This window comes from Palaemon carinicauda, chromosome 2 (assembly GCF_036898095.1).
Source record: "Palaemon carinicauda isolate YSFRI2023 chromosome 2, ASM3689809v2, whole genome shotgun sequence".
Lineage (NCBI taxonomy): Eukaryota > Metazoa > Arthropoda > Malacostraca > Decapoda > Palaemonidae > Palaemon > Palaemon carinicauda.
The window spans coordinates 131,037,661-131,056,324 of NC_090726.1; the positions used below are offsets into that span (position 1 = coordinate 131,037,661).

The following is an 18,664-nucleotide window of genomic DNA, read 5'->3' on the forward strand; positions in this document are numbered from 1 at the left end:
TTATTGTTCAAGCTGTTATTGTGACTGAGGTCATTTTTGTTGAAAACGTCAAATAATAGATGGCTTTCTATGAATGACACCGTAACATATGATGGTAACAGTCAGCATGTAAGTAGGAAGAGGTTACTTAAGTACAGTTGGACACAGGAATTCCTGGCACACCTCGCTCTTAGGAGCAAGTGCACCCCGTCACACCCTTACTTCGCGGAGAGTTCGTTTTTGTAGCCCTACCCACCATCTCTGTCATCTCTCTACACTTGATGTTTGATTACTCGCTGTGAATCAAGGATGAGACAGGGTGCAATCCCTCCTCAGAGCGAGGTGTGCCAGGAACTCCTGTGTCCAACTTTATATGTAATTATACAGTGTCATCAGAGTTTGTCCAGCTACACCAAAAGTCATAAGGACATCATTACTTAAGGAAATGCTTCAGCCATGCTTGAATGTTTAAGACAAATGTAATATCAGTTACATTACATGATTGTAGTTAAAGTGATTCAAGTATTATGCAACACTCATGATTTTAGATAACACTAGAATGGACATTTCCAAGAAGTTGGATATTCCATAAATAGTTATATACTTTATTAGGCATATGATTTAATAACGTATATCTTAAAAACAGAATTTACAAACAAATGATCACTTGAGTCGTTCAATAAGAGAAGTGCAACAGAATATTCCTTTTGCTTATGACCTACTGTACAAATATTCCAACACTTCAGATACTTAACCACCAATAAAGCGTATTGTGTCAGCACCTATTATCATATTCAATGTTTCATCGTCTTATTTTTTTTCTTTTTATATATAAAATCCGGTCACTGAGGATACTTATTATAACTACTGTATAACTTTTGTTTTTTTTTATCATTTTAAATTTTGTATACAATGGATATCTTATACTGTATTGGCAGTAGTCTATGTGTATTTCAATAGTTATTTCAGTTTCCGGTGAACATAAATTTTCAGATTTATGGTGAGACATGTTAGTAACCAAAATTAAACAGTAAATATCCTCAGACCAATATTTTTTCTTTTTCTGGCAAATATTAAACTGAGGTTGTTATGAATTTGAAGTTCACAATGCTTTAATTAGAGTGCATGCATCTGAGGTACTTTATACCGTGTCAGATTTTAGTCAAGACCCCAAACTAGAGAAAATTTGTTTGGGACTTGGAGTTGTCATATATTTGGTTACCATAAATAATTTTTATTTTTTTCAGAATTGGTAATCAACTTATCCTATATTACTAAAAAGTATTTTTCAAGAATTAAAGGTAATTATATACTCTTGATGCAATCATGGATATTCAATCCCTTAGTTTTATATTAGGTAGTTGCAATTAGCCCAACGGCAAGAGCCCGTGTCTTACACAAGGTAAGGCAGTCTATACAGTCACACAAGCATGCAAAAAAATGAGGGTTTGACTTGTGCCAGGTGAATGGCAGTAGTCATATGGTTACGAGAATACAACAGGTACTCTTATTCTCTTGATGTTTTCTAGTAATGCTTTTGGTCTTTCAATTAGTTTTTCATATTTATCCCCACAAAGAATTTTTATCCAAAACACTATCATTAGGCGAGTATGCATTTATATTCATTAATTGCAAAATCGACACGGATGAGAATTTGTCATACATACTTAGGAAGAGTTATCTTTATTGACTTGGGTGAGGGATGTGCTCTCGTTTGTTGTCATAAATGTTTTCATTCATATTAGTGGAAGATCTACAATTTATTCCTATGCCATTTTTAAGGTCATTCATATTATTAAAGGTTTTATGAATGATTTACAACAAGAAATTTCTTTGTCAGAAAGTTAAAAGATGGACAATGTAGTGTTATATAATGCTTGCAGAAGTCCCAGTCTTCAGTTATTACATTTGGTTGTAAATCAAATCATACCTTGTAGAAGTCTCTACTGTCTTCATTTTATATTTGAATTTTTATAAAATCATCAAATTATTATATATTTTATGTATATTATAGCTTTAGAATATGTTATATTTCTTGTTTTTAGTATAAAACTTTTTTTTTCAACTAAATTTCCATCCAAATGGCACACACTGCATGTAAATTAATCCACATTTCTATTTTTGTCTTTAACTCCAGTATGGTCTGTATTCAGCCTTCATGGGATGTTTTGTATATTTAGTCTTCGGGAGCTGCAAAGACATAACGATTGGTCCCACAGCCATTATGGCCATTATGACGCATGAATATTCCGGGCATGGTGGAGCAGATTTTGCAGTTTTGCTGTCTTTTCTCAGTGGTATCATCATTTTAGCCGCTGGCATTTGTAATTTAGGTATGTAATTAACAGATTGATATTGTGCACTTTGCTTTCTGGGGTTAGGATGTACATTATAGTTGTAAAGAAAATACAATGGCCTTCCAAACATTAGTTTATTAGTGTTAAGCAACAATAGGTCTGGTTAGTACTTGATTGGATGACCACCAACATGCCAAATTCCATTGGTACATACAACCCATGAACATTCATGAGGCAGACCATATGTTATGGCTTAAATCTGAATTGGTGCCATTACCTGGCACCACCCTTTCTTAGAGAAAAAGGGTGTTCGGTGAAGAACAATAATTACTGTTTTACCGTATTGTGTATTGCACGTGATGTATTTTTCATATTAGCTGTCATGAAAAATTTAAAACTGTCTTTTCCAAATATTGTATTTTTTCATCTGTTTATCCATTACCACTCCTATAAAACAAATCTTCATTTAGGAAGCATGCATAATTTACAATAGCATTTTTGGGCTCAAGCCATGGCGTCCTGATGGAAGGTTCCTGTTTGGTAGCTTCCTTGGGTATAAGACTACTAAGATATTCCCAGAGAATTTAACCACAGGTTATCACAGAATTCTAACTTCTGGAGCGAGTATCTCAAAGGTTTCCCTTTAAGACATCGTAATACAACAGGGGACACGCATGTCTGAACGTGCCACATAGCTATCTTCACCCCGAACAGAGTTAATGCTTCGGTGTGTAAGGGCTGAGAATAGCTGGGAGCCGTTCCACAGCTAATCTCACTCGTGGCTACTACTGATACTCGAGACGTAAACAAACGGACGCCATTGCTCTAATGACGTCACGCCCGTCTTCATCCTTTGTTTAGTAGCTGCCCTACTTAGACGGATTTTCCCTTGTGTTATCTTTATCGCTTTGCATCTTCGCTATGTCGTTACCTTCAGCCTCGCCTTCTTCTGGAAAGTTGAGTACAAGGTTCCAGTATTGTTTAATTAAGCTCTGGCCGTAAAGTAAATATTATTTTGCGAAATAATTGATGTTTTGTGGCAGAGCTGTGCCTCTACCGGACCCGCCATTTTATGGCGTCGTTGTTGTTTTGCATGTCTTATTTAGTTAGCCACAACAACGCTTCCGGCATTATATACTAATCGAATACATTAGTTTATTTAGTCTTCATAGCTAGGAACTTTTATATCGTGTTTAGACGCTTTTTATCGGTCATCGATTGACCTCATACCAGTCGGCTACTATAGCCCCCAGGCCAGGAGCCTACATACAAGTGTTCATGCATGATTTATTAGTGATCCTAGACTAAGTTATGAAGATAGTGGCATTATTATTTTACAATACTTTTGACAGTGATGCAAATGTTTTCGCCTTCAGGGACCATATAGGGGATAGGCTAGTCAGTGATTCTTTCTAGCCTAACCTAACCTTAGGACCCCTATATGCTTCCTTCATCCCCTGCCTTGGCATTCCCTCTATTTAGCCTTGATCCCTTTTCTGAGTAAAGGGATTAATTGTCTAATAGAGTATATATCGCCTCTCGGTCCTCCCTAAAGGAATGAACCCCCTTTAGGATTGCGTCTGAGAGTGAGGTTAGGCTAGCCTACCTCTATGGCTAGGATAGTCTATGACTTTCCTGCGATAGCGATATGTCTTCTTCCTTGCCTAGTTCAGGACTTTTAGCCCTGTTCTAGGTCGGGTTAGGAAGGTTTCTCTGTTCCATGCTGAAACTGTACTCTTGCACCGTTTTAGCCGATCAGCCTGATCTTAGGTTAGGGAGTGTCCTCCCTTCCCTTAGTGGCCGCTCTGGTACAGAAACCCTTCCTGGGAAGACCTCTCTCTTCTCCCTCCCCACCTATCTCTTGTATAGCCTAGCCTATGCTTAGGTTAGTTTATACTCATCTGTCCCCTGTCCTACAACTCCTCCTTAGGGTGGATGAGTAGGGCTACCCGAGCTTCCCTGTGCAGTCCGCTCTGGTACATATACCTTCATAGTGTCCTATAAGGTTAGTTACTAGTTTAGTTCTGCATATGGGAGTCTCCCCCCCTCCCCTCTTGGGTGTTCCCTAGCCCTCCCTTGGGCTACCTAGCTCCCGGTCCCTAGTGACCCCTGCTTATGGATGTTAGAGCCTGCCTCTATCATGGGTACACCCTCTCAGGGAGGGGGAGGGATGTCTGGAACCCTGACGGTACTTCCTGCATCCCTTCCCCCCTCCCCCTGTCTCTCTATCTATCCGGGTGCCGGTCTCTTGCCGTCTCTACTGTCGGCAATACCTGCCTCCTTCTTGGTGACTTCCCTACCCTTGCCGCCAGCCCCCCGTGTACCGAGGGACTGCCGGCTGCCGCCGGCTACTACCGGCGGCTCTCCTACTCCTATCTAATCGTCCGCCTGCCGGTCGATCACCGGAGTGCCGGCATATACTGCCGGCAACCCGATACTACCTGTACCATCCTTATCCCAGTCACCAACCTGGCATCCTCCGACTGCCGGAGCCGCCGCTTCCTGCCGGCGTGCCGCCGTTGTGCCGGCGGCCGCCATCCTGGTATCTAACTGACTTTTGAAAATTGTCTGTTCTAATGCCAGAATCTATGCTGGAGCGAGCTCCGGCATGCCGGCGGCTTGCCGGATGCCTCGGAGGCGTCAAGAATACTTGCACCCCCCTCACTGTAGCTATCATAAGACTAGGATAGCCCTACATGGCAAATAGATAAGCTGCTTTTGCTTTTAAGATCAGTACCTAGTACTGCTCTATTAGTGATCATGCTGTCTCTTTGCATTCTTCTAATTCCAGCATGCTATGTGCATCTTAGCACGGCTGGTTGCCAGAAGCAGTTACCTTTAATGAGGCCTTCTGGCTCTTAACTGGGAACCGAATGAATTCGATCCCAATCTTGTCCTTGGTTTTCCATGGAGTTCCAAAATAATGGGAATCCTAGGAAACTATATCCAATGATCTCGGTCATTTGGATTATCCCAGGACCAAGCTTATGGTAACCAGCCGGGCGAGATGCATGGAGCGTGTTCTCCTTTACTGTTTTCATTCTCTATGCATCACACCTTCTTTAAGTTAAAATTAATGATTAATATTAACTTAGTTTAAGAGCCATTCTTATGACTCCCCCATACTCATTTTCTCTTTCTTCCACAGGAGGAGCAGATGAAGTGTGACTTCGCCTTCTGCGCTGTGAAACGCCCGCAGTTTTACGGGCATACGGCTTGCAGGACTCACGCCCCTTGTGCAGACAAGAAAGGGGATTTGAAGTTCTGGAATCCACTGGATTGTACGGTCTGCCAGGCCCACCTAGTTGAGGCCTTCCATAACCCTCCCTCAGCGGAGGTTAGAGACATTGCTCGTGAAAAGCTGCGCAAGTGGGTGCGTGGCTTTCAGAAAAATGCTACTGGACCGTACCTGGCCACCGAAGAACTGAGGTCCCTGTTGTTCCCTAAGGCCTCCCCTGACTCAGTGGTTCCAAAAGAAGCAATCCCCACTGTCCAAATTACGGTGGAACCTGATGTGGTCATGGCTCAGTCCATGCACGAGTGTCGTTTAGATTCCGAGGATGATGAACAGATCTCAGACGTCTCGGAAGACACGGAGAAGACGCTTATGGCTCAAGGAGCCGAAGAGGACGAAGACAAGGTGGAATACACCGAGTCGGAGCTTGGAGCTGCTCCCTCGTCCATCCCTCCGCCTACTCCTACACCGACGGAAATGTCCATTCCGTCTACCTCCTCGACCCCGGATCCTTCCTCTTCTACCCAAGAACTGATCCGGCTGATTAGAGCTGTCATGGACGACAGACTGAAGGAGAACCAGGAGTCCATCAGGTCAATGATTGGATCCAGAGAACCGAAGAAGATTTCGGTCAAGGATCTCCCAGCTTGCTCTCATGCCAACCCGTGGAGGTATGCAGAGCATATGGTTATTGCGACCGGCAGGATCTTTGTTAGTGACAAGATCGGCACGGTCCCGTTGGAAGATGTGGAGTTCTTCCCAAGCTTCGAGGCCTACCCGGACTGTTACGTCCGGCTTCGTTCCGAACCTGCCTCGAAGGAAGAGACCGAACCTAAAGAAGAGATAGTGTTCGATCTCGCAAAGGCCCAGGCTATGCTAGCCTCCGCATTTAAGAGTAGGGGCTTTACCTGCTCTAAGCTTCCTGCCTTGAGCAAGAAGCATCCTACATACGTCGCACCTGACACTGCGGTTCTTCCTTTCTTGGAAAAGGCCTTAGCTGCATGCCTTAAAGCGGCGGAAGAAGGAAAACCCTGCCCTGCACTGGAGGAGTGCAGACCCTTCTCCATCGTGACCCCCCCTGACGCTCGACACTGGAAAGATGTTCAGCATACTTTCGTCGTGGGTAGGCTCGATCCTGACGTCGCCGGACGTCAGTTTAATGAAGACCTCCCTAAGCTCAATGATCACCTCCTTCGCCGGGAACAAGACACGAAGGAGAGGCTTGCGGCATCTCTTTCTCATCAAGTCCAACTGGAAGTGATGGCCTGTGACACAAGAGTACCAGATCACTACATGGTACTAGCCAAATCCCACTTACTGACAGTAATGAAGGACTTGTACCACTTCATAAAGGCTCGTAGAGCCTGTCGTGAATTCGTGTTTGCCGGTGCCACCGTGAAACACGAACCCCGGAGGCTGATTTCCTCCAACATCTGGGGAAAGCACCTGTTTCCTTCTGACCTCGTCAAGGAAATAACTGACAGAGCCGCCACGGAGAATAGGAACCTTCTCCACAAGTGGGGCATGTCCAGAAAAAGGAAACCCTCTCAGGACGATGGACCTCAGCCTAAGAGGAAACCGCAAAAGCCAAAACCCCAGCAACGTCAGCAACGATGTCAGTTTCCGGGACCCGCTACCTCCCAAGTGGTTGCCCAACCACAACAGACCTTTAATTGGTCCCCCAACCGGTGTTGTCACAGTCACCGGTCTTCACCCCTGCCTTTGAGCAACCATCCACTACCTTTCATGCCAGAGGTAGAGGCTCGTCCAGGGGTGCAAGCAGAGACGCATCTCGTCGTCCCTCCAGAGGTAGAGGAGGAAAGGGAGCTAGCGGCCGAGGCAACAAGTCCTCGGGACACCAGAAGCAATGAAGTGCTTCCGGAGGGAGGAAGACTCCGCCAATTCCAGGATCGTTGGACCTTCGATCCCTGGGCACACAGCATCATCAAGAACGGTCTAGGCTGGAGTTGGACGCAACCACCCCCAATCTTCCAGCGGTTCTTCCAACAATCGACCCCCATTCTGGAAGAATATGTTCTAGACCTCTTGAACAAGAAGGTGATAAGGAAGGTAAAGTCCACCAGGTTCCAAGGGAGACTGTTTTGCGTTCCCAAGAAGGACTCAGACAAACTCAGAGTCATTCTGGACTTATCCCCCCTCAACAAGTTCATAGAGAACAACAAATTCAAGATGCTGACGCTTCAACAAATAAGGACCCTTCTGCCTCAAGGTTCCTACACGGTCTCTATAGACCTGGCGGATGCCTATTGGCACATTCCAATGAACCATCACGCTTCCTCCTACCTAGGATTTCGACTCCAAAGGAAAAGCTACGCCTTCCGGGCCATGCCATTCGGCCTCAATGTGGCCCCTCGGATCTTCACAAAGCTGGCGGATGCCATAGTACAACAGCTCCGCCTAAGAAACGTCCAGGTGATGGCCTACCTCGACGACTGGCTAGTCTGGGCTCCATCGCCCGAAGAGTGTGCAAAGTCTTGCAACGAAGTTACCCAGTACCTAGAACACCTGGGATTCAAGATCAACGAGAAGAAATCTCGCCTCTCTCCAGCTCAGAAGTTTCAGTGGTTGGGAATCCACTGGAATCTTCAGTCACACCGCCTTTCCATCCCCCAGAAGAAAAGGAAGGAAATAGCAGGGTCTGTCAAGCGACTACTGAAATCCAAACGCATTTCAAGACGACAGCAGGAACGAGTTCTAGGCTCTCTACAATTCGCCTCAGTGACAAACCCAGTGCTTCGCGCACAGCTAAAGGATGCCGCGGGAGTCTGGAGACGCTCGGCATCCATCGCTCGAAGAGACCTCAAGAGACGGCTTCCAAACAGACTTCGACGCCTCCTAAAGCCGTGGTCGGAAGCAAAGGCCCTGAAAAGGTCCATTCCTCTCCAACACCCTCCTCCATCACTCAACATCCACACGGATGCCTCACTGGAAGGCTGGGGAGGTCACTCCCACCTGAAACAGGCTCAAGGGACCTGGTCTCCACTATTCAAGACGTTCCACATAAACATCTTGGAGGCCATGGCGGTCCTTCTAACTCTGAAGAAGTTATCCCCGCCGCCCTCGATCCACATCCGTCTAACCCTAGACAACTCGGTGGTAGTTCGTTGTCTCAATCGCCAAGGCTCAAGATCGCCCCAGATAAATCAGGTGCTTCTCCCAATCTTCCGTCTGGCGGAGAAGAAGAAGTGGCACCTGTCTGCAGTTCACCTACAAGGATTCCGCAATGTGACAGCGGATGCTCTATCTCGGACAAACCCGATAGAGTCGGAATGGTCTCTAGACGCAAGATCATTCTCCTTCATCTCTCATCAAGTCCCAGAACTTCAGATAGATCTCTTTGCAACGAGCGACAACAATCAACTTCCTCTGTACGTAGCCCCGTACGAGGACCCCAAAGCAGAAGCGGTGGACGCCATGTCACTGGACTGGAACAGATGGTCCAAGATATACCTGTTCCCTCCCACCAACCTTCTGTTGAAAGTCCTCTCCAAACTGAGAACCTTCAAAGGGACAGCGGCCCTAGTGGCTCCCAAGTGGCCCCGGAGCAACTGGTACCCCCCTGGTCCTGGAGCTGCAGCCCAAGCTGATCCCTCTCCCGGGCCCAGTTCTCTCTCAACAAGTACAGAAGTCGACTGTCTTCGCTTCATCATCGAAAATCAAGGACCTTCATCTCATGATTTTCTCTCCCTTGCCGCAAAGAAGAGGTTTGGGATCTCGAAGAAAAGTCTAGACTTCCTAGAGGAATACAAGACCGAATCCACGAGACGGCAATATGAATCATCCTGGAGGAAATGGGTCTCCTTTGTCAAGGCAAAAAATCCTAAAGAAATCACCATTGATTTCTGTATGTCCTTCTTCATTCACCTTCATGGACAAGGATTAGCAGCCAATACGATTTCAACCTGCAAATCGGCCTTGACTAGACCAATTCTATATGCTTTCCAAATTGATCTGTCCAACGACATCTTTAACAAATTACCAAAAGCATGTGCTCGCCTACGCCCAGCACCCCCTCCGAAACCGATCTCCTGGTCACTAGACAAGGTACTCCATTTCGCCTCCAACTTGGACAACGATTCATGCCCCCTCAAGGATCTGACTCAGAAAGTTATATTTTTATTTGCTCTCGCCTCGGGAGCTCGAGTCAGCGAAATAGTGGCATTATCAAGAGAAGAGGGACACATCCTGTTTGCTGATTCAGGAGAAGTGACCCTCTCCCCTGATCCGACGTTTCTCGCTAAAAACGAATTACCCACCAAAAGATGGGGCCCTTGGAGAATATGCCCCCTGAAGGAGGATGTCTCTCTATGTCCAGTAGAGAGTCTCAAGGTCTATCTTCGCAGAACTTCGAACTTTGGTGGAGGCCAACTCTTCAAAGGAGAAACATCGGGCAGCGACCTGTCACTGAAACAATTAAGAGCGAAAATCACCTACTTCATTCGCAGAGCGGATCCGAACAGTACACCCGCTGGTCATGATCCTAGAAAAGTGGCATCGTCTCTGAATTTCTTTCAGAGCATGGACTTTGAAAGCCTTAAAAACTTTACGGGCTGGAAGTCCTCGCGAGTTTTCTTTAAACATTATGCGAAACAAGTGCACGAAGTCAAACATTTTGTGGTAGCCGCAGGTAGTGTTATGAAACCTGCACCTAACTCTGCGTAGAACAGTGAGTTACTTGGGACTCTAACTCTTCGGGTGCCTATGTTGACCCTCGAGCGATTCATAGTGATGTCTAAAAACACTTAGTGCTTTTATAACTGTTCTTATCCCAGGTGAAATGTCATAGTGTCACACAAGTGCCGCATGCCTTGAGCATGATGTGTTGTTTAAAGACTTGCGTTCCTCGAGAACGAGTACCTACTAATCCTGGAATTCCTTTTCAGATTCAAGAGCAAGCCTTTATTTCTATGTACATTATTATTACTGTAAATGAACTTTACTTTTGCTGTAAATTATTTAATTTCTGCATTGTGAAATAAAATTTCTATTTTATTACTTATGCGTCTCTTTCAGCTCCTACCTACTATGAAATACATACTGTCATAGTTTTATTTATTCCTCCTCTCTTACGGTCATGAAGAATTTAAGATGTCTAATCCTAAATTATATTCACCCTGTCTCAGTAAGGTTCCTACACGAATACTTACTTCTGATAACCAAGAGATGAACTCTATACACAGTGCCCAACCACCACTGACCTAATTCAGAATGTTCCTATACAAATATCAAACATTCTGCTTCATCTCTAAGTTCTTAAAAGTTCTTCTGTCAGGATGAATAGCCCTTCAATACCACTTTGACGTCGGCATAGCCCATGGGAACTTCCTACCAATGGGGGGCAGGATACTTCGTTCCTATGGTTCTTTACCTAAGATTACTTTGCTGTTTTGTCAATGCCTAGGCACTTAACACTGGGGGAAAATCTACCACGATACATTGATTCTCTGGTACTCTTCCATCAGGACGCCATGGCTTGAGCCCAAAAAACGGATTTTGAGCGAAGCGAAAAATCTATTTTTGGGTGAGATAGCCATGGCGTCCTGATGGACCCTCCCTACTACTTCGTCCAGTTTTGTTCCCACCCTACACAATTGTATCATGGTGATGGGCAGCAACTGGCGTCAGGATAAAGACGGGCGTGACGTCATTAGAGCAATGGCGTCCGTTTGTTTACGTCTCGAGTATCAGTAGTAGCCACGAGTGAGATTAGCTGTGGAACGGCTCCCAGCTATTCTCAGCCCTTACACACCGAAGCATTAACTCTGTTCGGGGTGAAGATAGCTATGTGGCACGTTCAGACATGCGTGTCCCCTGTTGTATTACGATGTCTTAAAGGGAAACCTTTGAGATACTCGCTCCAGAAGTTAGAATTCTGTGATAACCTGTGGTTAAATTCTCTGGGAATATCTTAGTAGTCTTATACCCAAGGAAGCTACCAAACAGGAACCTTCCATCAGGACGCCATGGCTATCTCACCCAAAAATAGATTTTTCGCTTCGCTCAAAATCCGTTTATTAACCCTACATAATTCAGCAATACAGTGAACCCTCGCTACTTCGCGGTTCGACAATCGCGGATTCACCACTTCGCGGGGTTTTCCCATAACCCATATATATATACATATCGCGGATTTTCCGCAAAATTCGAAAATACCGCGAAATCTGAAGATAACCAAATACGATATTTTGTTACCTGTAATTCCATTAATACTGTAATTAGTAATATCTGCTCTTACTGATTGTTCATTGCATTACATATGATATATAATTCAGCACAGAAAGAAATAAAACACGAAAAGAGAATGTGATCATACGATAATTCAGTACGTAGTAAAATTAAATCGAACATGAAACGCAAATCAGATGCAGTCATACCATATTAGAATGGTGTGTACTGTAATGGATGTGCTTCTTTTCCATGAATCTTTTGTATGTATACGTACGTAGTACAGTACTGCATCCAATAATATTCTTTGTTGCAAAAATCACATTTCGAATAAGTACTGTAAGCGTACGAGAGAGAGAGAGAGAGAGAGAGAGAGAGAGAGAGAGAGAGAGAGAGAGAGAGAGAGAGAGGCGTAAAATAGCGTACGTACGTAAATTTTTATTATTATTGTTATTATTATTATTATTGTTGTTGTTGTTAATAAAATTATTATTGTTATTATTATTAATCATTATTATTATTATTATTACTGTACTGTACAGTATTATTATCATTATTTATTATTATTACGGTACCCTTGTACTTAATCTACGTACGTTCAGTATGCGCGGGGCATCTTCTATGAGTAACCAACGCACCATGTACTGTAAGACGGGTTGTGATTGGTTCAAGCGCTGACAGATGACGAATCAAAACTCAAGTTTTGTTATCTAGCCTGTGATTGGTGTTTTGCCCGCATCTTCAACTTCCAGCATCACAGTTCTCGCGGGTCTGCATCGTTCACTTTCTCTTTCCGCGTATTGCTGAGTAGACGTTCTTAACTTTGTGAAGTTTAATCTGTGCTGTGTGCGACTGTTTTAAGTTGAACTTTTTGTTGAACTTTCTGTTACAATGGCTCCCAAGCGTTCTGCTTCTAGTAAGGCTGGTAGTGAGCCTAAACGCCACCGAAGAATGATGACGATAGCTGAGAAGGTTACGCTTCTCGACATGTTAAAAGATGGTAGAAGTTACGCGGCCGCCGGCCGCCATTTTGGCATCAACGAATCCACCGTTCGCTACATCAGGAAGGACGAGGCGAACATTAGAAAGACTGCTGCAATCACCTTTAGCAGATCAGCGAAGCGAGTCGTTACAACGCGTAATAAAACGATCGTACGCATGGAAGGTGCTTTAGCTGTGTGGATTGCCGACTGTCGGAAGAAGAACATAGCGTTGGATACGAACACCATCCGAACAAAGGCTTTGAGCTTGTATGAGAATTTTGCGGCAAAGGAACCTCATGACGACGATGGCGACCATGCTGAAGAAGATGATGATGTAGATGATCCTCAACCAGGGACCTCCACTGATTCCCAGCGTCAGAAACAACGTTTTTCCGCCAGCAAAGGATGGTTCGCGAAGTTTCAGAAACGCTTCGCCCTGAAAAGCGTTTCCCTGCATGGGGAGTCTGCTTCCGCTGACACTGCCGCTGCTGAAACTTACGTGAACCAGACTTTCAAGAACATTATCGCTGAAGGTGGATACAAGCCGGAACAAGTGTTTAATATGGATGAAACCGGCTTGTTTTGGAAGAGAATGCCGTCGCGAACTTTCCTGTTCAAAGAGGAAGCCAAAGCCTCTGGCTTTAAGGCATTCAAGGATCGCGTTACCCTCGTGATGTGTGGCAATGCTGCTGGATTTTTGTTAAAGCCGGGGCTTATTTATAAGTCGAAAAATCCTCGCGCTTTGAAAAACAAAAATAAGAATCTCCTTCCCGTGTACTGGATGCATAATCAAAAAGCATGGATTACGAAGATGCTGACCTCCAACTGGTTCCACCAGTGTTTCATCCCGCAAGTCCATGAATATCTCTTAGAGAAGGGCTTGCCATTCAAGATCCTTCTCCTTATGGATAACGCTGGTGGACACGCAACTGACCTGTCGCGTGAGGGCGTTCAGGTTGAGTTCCTGCCACCCAACACCACGTCATTAATTCAACCAATGGACCAGGGGGTTATCAGGGCGTTCAAGGCCCTCTACACGAAGAATACCTTGGCGGACCTCGTTGCGTGTGTGGATGCTGCCCAAGATGACGAGGATGAAGACTTCAACTTGAAGGCGTACTGGCGGCAGTACACCATAGCCACGTGCCTGCAGAATATTCAAAAGGCACTTCAAGAGATGAAACCTGCAACCGTAAATGCGAGCTGGAAGAAGCTGTGGCCCGATATTGTTTACGACGACAAGGGATTTACTCCGTCGGAAATCCAACACTCTGCAATACGGAAATCTGTGCAGTTGGCTGCCATAATTGGGGGTGACGGGTTTGGCGACATGACGACTGAAGACGTCGACGAGTTGTTGGACTGCCATTCCCAGCCCCTAACTGACGCAGACCTCGAAGACCTGACGAAATCGGCAAGTGAGGAAGAGAGTGAGGGTACCCAGGAAGAGACCCAAGAAAATGTAGAAGAAACGGGCTTAACATTAGAACGGCTCGCCAAGTTCTGCAACCATATGAAGGAGGCGAAAGAAATGTTGCAAGAGTGGGACGAGGATATGGTTCGCTCGATGCAATTCTGCAACAAGGTCGATGACATCACGACTCCCTACAGGATGCTCTTGGATCGAAAAAAGAAGCAGCGGCAACAACTTCCGATCACAATGTTTTTTCAGCCTCGCAAAAAAGAGCCAGTTCCTCCTGCTAGTACGCCTTCGGAAGAAATTGAAGAAGTTGAAGAGGTGTCCCAGGAAAAGACACCTCCGTCTGAAGAGACGTAAAATACTATCATTGACTGCACAGTAGAACACATCATCAGCTTCATCATCATCATTTCTACTGTGCAGCAAATTCATCGCCATCGTCATTCAAGTTTTTCTTGAACTTCTTTCGTGGTGAGTACAGTAACAATCTTTATTTTTTACTTTAACCTGTTTTATAGTTTAGTAATGTACGTACTGTATGCATTAAGTTAAAGGGAAGGTTTTAAAAGTCTACATGTTGTAACCTATCATATTTTTTTTGTTTAAAATTTACATTTACGTACGTAAAACAATCTCTCTCTCTCTCTCTCTCTCTCTCTCTCTCTCTCTCTCTCTCTCTCTCTCTCTCTCTCTCTCTCTCTCTCTCTCTCTCTCTCTCTCTCAAATTGTTTTCCTGCTTTGCTACGTACAAGTACTGTATAATTTATATTTGTAAGGTAACATATTTTGTAAATGCTTTGTACTGTAAATACTGTATGTACTGTATCATTATTTATCACTATCATCATGCGTGTTAAATGCCTTGTTTGTTCTGAGCGTGGTTGTTTACTGAGCGTACACGCCGTCGTTTCAGGCGGCGTCATAAAGAAAAAGATTTCATTTGGAAGTCCTAAGAAAAATACGTAAACTAAAACATTGGTAATAAAAAAATCAACATACAGTACTGTATAATCAATATAATCGATGCAAAAACTAACCATACGTACATATATGTGTACACTAAATGAGTTTGTTTCTTCATTATGATCAGAGATGAACGTAAACAAAACATTGGTTGCCATTTTTTATCGTGCTTTTTAGGTGTTTAGGAAACACATGATATAAAATCGCCTTTAATATTTGTGCCTGTTTTAGTTTAGGGTGCTGTAGTACATGCATTAAGTGTTCTGTACATTACAGGGTGTAAAGGGTGGTTTGTTAACAGTACTACGTACAAGGGAAGGTTTTAAAAGTCCGAATATACATGTTAAATAAATAGGTAAATATGCTGTCACTACTTCGCGGATTTTCACCTATCGCGCCCGCGTCTGGAACCTATCTACCGCGATAAACGAGGGTTCACTGTATTTACTACTGATAGACACGTTTTTCTTCCTATGCAGTCTGCTTCTCCAAGCTATAATGTTTTATCCTTTGTTATAATATGATAGATATTAATTTAGTCGTCATATGGTAAAAAATATTTTCTGCCTCCAGGATTTCTCATCACATTCATATCGAAACCTGTTATATCAGGATTCACTTCAGCTGCAGCTATCACCATTGCTTCAACACAGCTGAAAGGGCTCTTAGGATTGAAATTCAGTTCTGAGGGACTTATTGACACCTTTCGGAAATTAATAGAAAACATATATGATTTTCGATGGCCAGACTTCGTCCTCGGCATGTCGTGTACTGTTATTCTTCTTCTATTGAGGGTGAGAGCTTTTGTAATTAACTCCTACTTATTATTAGTCTTTAGCTGTTTGGGATTATAGTAGTTTAATTTCTACCATGACCCTCATTCTGAGAAATGGTTAAACTAAGCTAGTTTCAGCACAAAAATAGATTCACCTAAACGAAGTACAGTACAGTACAACACATTATATAATGTCAAATAAGTAGAATATGTTGCTGTGAAATTTCCATTGCACACAATAGTAATTATGACCATTGAAATACAGTTGCTCACATCTAGAGAATGATCTAACATGATCTAATGAAAGCTGCAATTTTTCACGTGTATTGAAACCCTCTTGCCAAGATTATTTAATATATTTTCAAGTGTAGAGATTATTGAATGAGTGGTCTTGCAATGTTGAGATTCCTTTTGTTAATCATTACAGGTGGTAAAGAGTAATTTTATGTCTCCTAGTTATATTCTGCCCGAAATATTGAAGTTAACGGTAAAGTAATGTATTGATGAGGTGTAACTGAAGGAGTCTTCCATTTGGATTTATTGATTTGAATTTATTGCTATTTCATTGCTGTTGTATATAGCTCTCTTATAGCAGCACCCAAAGAGATAATATTTTAACTTCTGGTTTCTGATGTTTTATCTAACATTGCTAATTTTAAGTTGTATGCTTTTTCAGAAAATGAAAGAATTTAGATTTTTGAAGCCAAACTCTGGAGATGCAACTTCTACTCGTGCTTTGAAGAAGGTTGGTTTCTTGATTTCAGTAGGGCGAAATGCAATAGTTGTTGTTTTTGCGGCTATTTTAGCATTCCTTCTTGACGGTGACCAGCCTTTCCTCATTACAGGTAACATTTGGATGTACTGAATTTTTTGATGTTGATATAAAATTTCAATATGGGCCAAATGCTTAAAGTATGTACTGTAATGTATAACTTGAAAATAATTTTTATTAATTTTCTTGATTGTATTCTACATATTATTAAGATCAGTTAGGGATACATGTATTAAAACTTTTTTTTATACTTGGAAAAGATATAATGTAGAGCATCTTTTTCATCATACGTTAGTGTAAGCATGTATTAGGAATGCAATGTACATAGCTGAATTTTTCTAATATAGCTGTTATTTCCTTTAGGTAAATATGGTAAAATTGTTGGAATGTGATTTTAAATATAATACCATAAACTTAGGATATAGTAAAGTTATTTTTTTATGAAGTTAGAGATTTTTTACACTTCTTTGTAAAATAATATGCTTTAGATGTGAATATATTGTATTTTTTCTTATTGTTGTCCAGGTGAAGTGAAAGCTGGTCTTCCTAGTTTTGAGCTTCCACCATTCTCAACCGTAGTAAATAATGTAACCTACTCCTTTGGTGATATGCTGTCTGACCTGGGTGCTGGTGTTCCTATTATTCCATTGATTTCAATTTTAGAAAGCATTGCTATTGCAAGTGCCTTTGCTGGAAGTAAAACGATTGATGCTACGCAGGTATGATCATTTAATAGAATTATTGGTGCTATTATAGTATGCTATCTACCGTCGAATTTCTACTATAGTATGGTATCTACCACAAAGTATGTTATCTACCGTCAATGTTAATCCTCCTGTTTGATGAGGATTATCAAACAGATTACTTACCACCAGTATGTTATCCTCATTGGACTTTAATGATAGTTTAATAATATTTATTTGCAGGACAACATCGGTGCATAATTATAAGCAGTTTGTAGGTTAGGTTAGGTTAGATAAGGTTAGGTTAGGGTGTCAAGTCGGTAGTGATCCTCCTTATTAGAGGCGGATTAGCAAGTAGACCGTATCCTTAGGGACTGATGGTAGGTATCATACTATAGTCAGAAAGGGGTGGTAGATAGCAAAATCGGCGGTAGATAGCATACTATAACTATAATAGCACCGAATTATTTCTAAGGCATTAATGTATAAAATCTTACTTGACCATTTGATGCAGTTTAGCTTCATTAATTTTTCCACTCACTCTCCTGTGCACACAAATTAAAGGTAAAGTATTTCTAAGTTTAGCTAAGGTTTATATGTATAGTTTGACTGCACTGCCATTTGAAAATATTCTCTTAACTAAACATTATCACAGCACTGAAATCTTTAAATGAACCACGATAGTTTTGTTGAAATGCTTTATGATAAATGTAATTTTGATATTAAGCTGTGTGAAATATTTCTTTACTCACCTGATATTCATATTGCTTCTCTGTAAGCTTGGTTATAATGAGGTTGGCCCCTAAAACTAACAAATTACTGATTTCTTTCCATCCAATATGTTTAGGCCTTTAGTAAAGTACTGAGACAATTTTGCAGTTAATGACAATAAACCAATATCTTGGCCAAGCCATACTGCCTTTGTCTTCAGTCTTCAAGTGAAAACTATTCCCATATCCTCTTGACACTGCAATTTATGAAGGAGGATGGGTATATATATGAACATCAGTTAAGTATAGAAATGAAAAAAAAAATTAAATTCTGTTTATTTCTATAAACCTTCACTAGTGTTCATGTTACTGATTTCCACACTCTGATGGAGGTAGGTTACCTGTGAAAGAAAGAGGTAAATCATTTGTAGTTATTAGACAATGAAACTAATCAACATTATAGAATTATTTGTTGTCTAGTTTTAAGACACGAAACTCCAGATTGTTTCTCCTAATTCCTATTTATCTAAACCTCAACACTGAATAACTATGTACTCAATTATATATTATTATTATTGTATCATTTTACCATACTACTGAGATAGCAAGTTAAATCTCCCAGAAAAGTCAATTTTCAATATTTAACTTAGCCGGTGATTAT

The 18,664-nt window shown here is 42.3% G+C and overlaps 1 protein-coding gene across 11 annotated transcripts in view; it reads left to right on the forward strand.

Moving 5' to 3' along the window:
- Positions 1–18,664, forward strand: part of LOC137627039 (sodium-independent sulfate anion transporter-like) — a 477,203-nt gene that overhangs the window by 366,143 nt on the left and 92,396 nt on the right. For all 11 annotated transcript variants that reach the window (XM_068358087.1, XM_068358069.1, XM_068358033.1 and 8 more), the window contains 4 exons: positions 2,117–2,312; positions 15,637–15,857; positions 16,515–16,683; positions 17,136–17,329. In XM_068358087.1, coding sequence (XP_068214188.1) covers positions 2,117–2,312; positions 15,637–15,857; positions 16,515–16,683; positions 17,136–17,329 — 780 coding nt within the window. The remainder of the gene's footprint in view (positions 1–2,116; positions 2,313–15,636; positions 15,858–16,514; positions 16,684–17,135; positions 17,330–18,664) is intronic.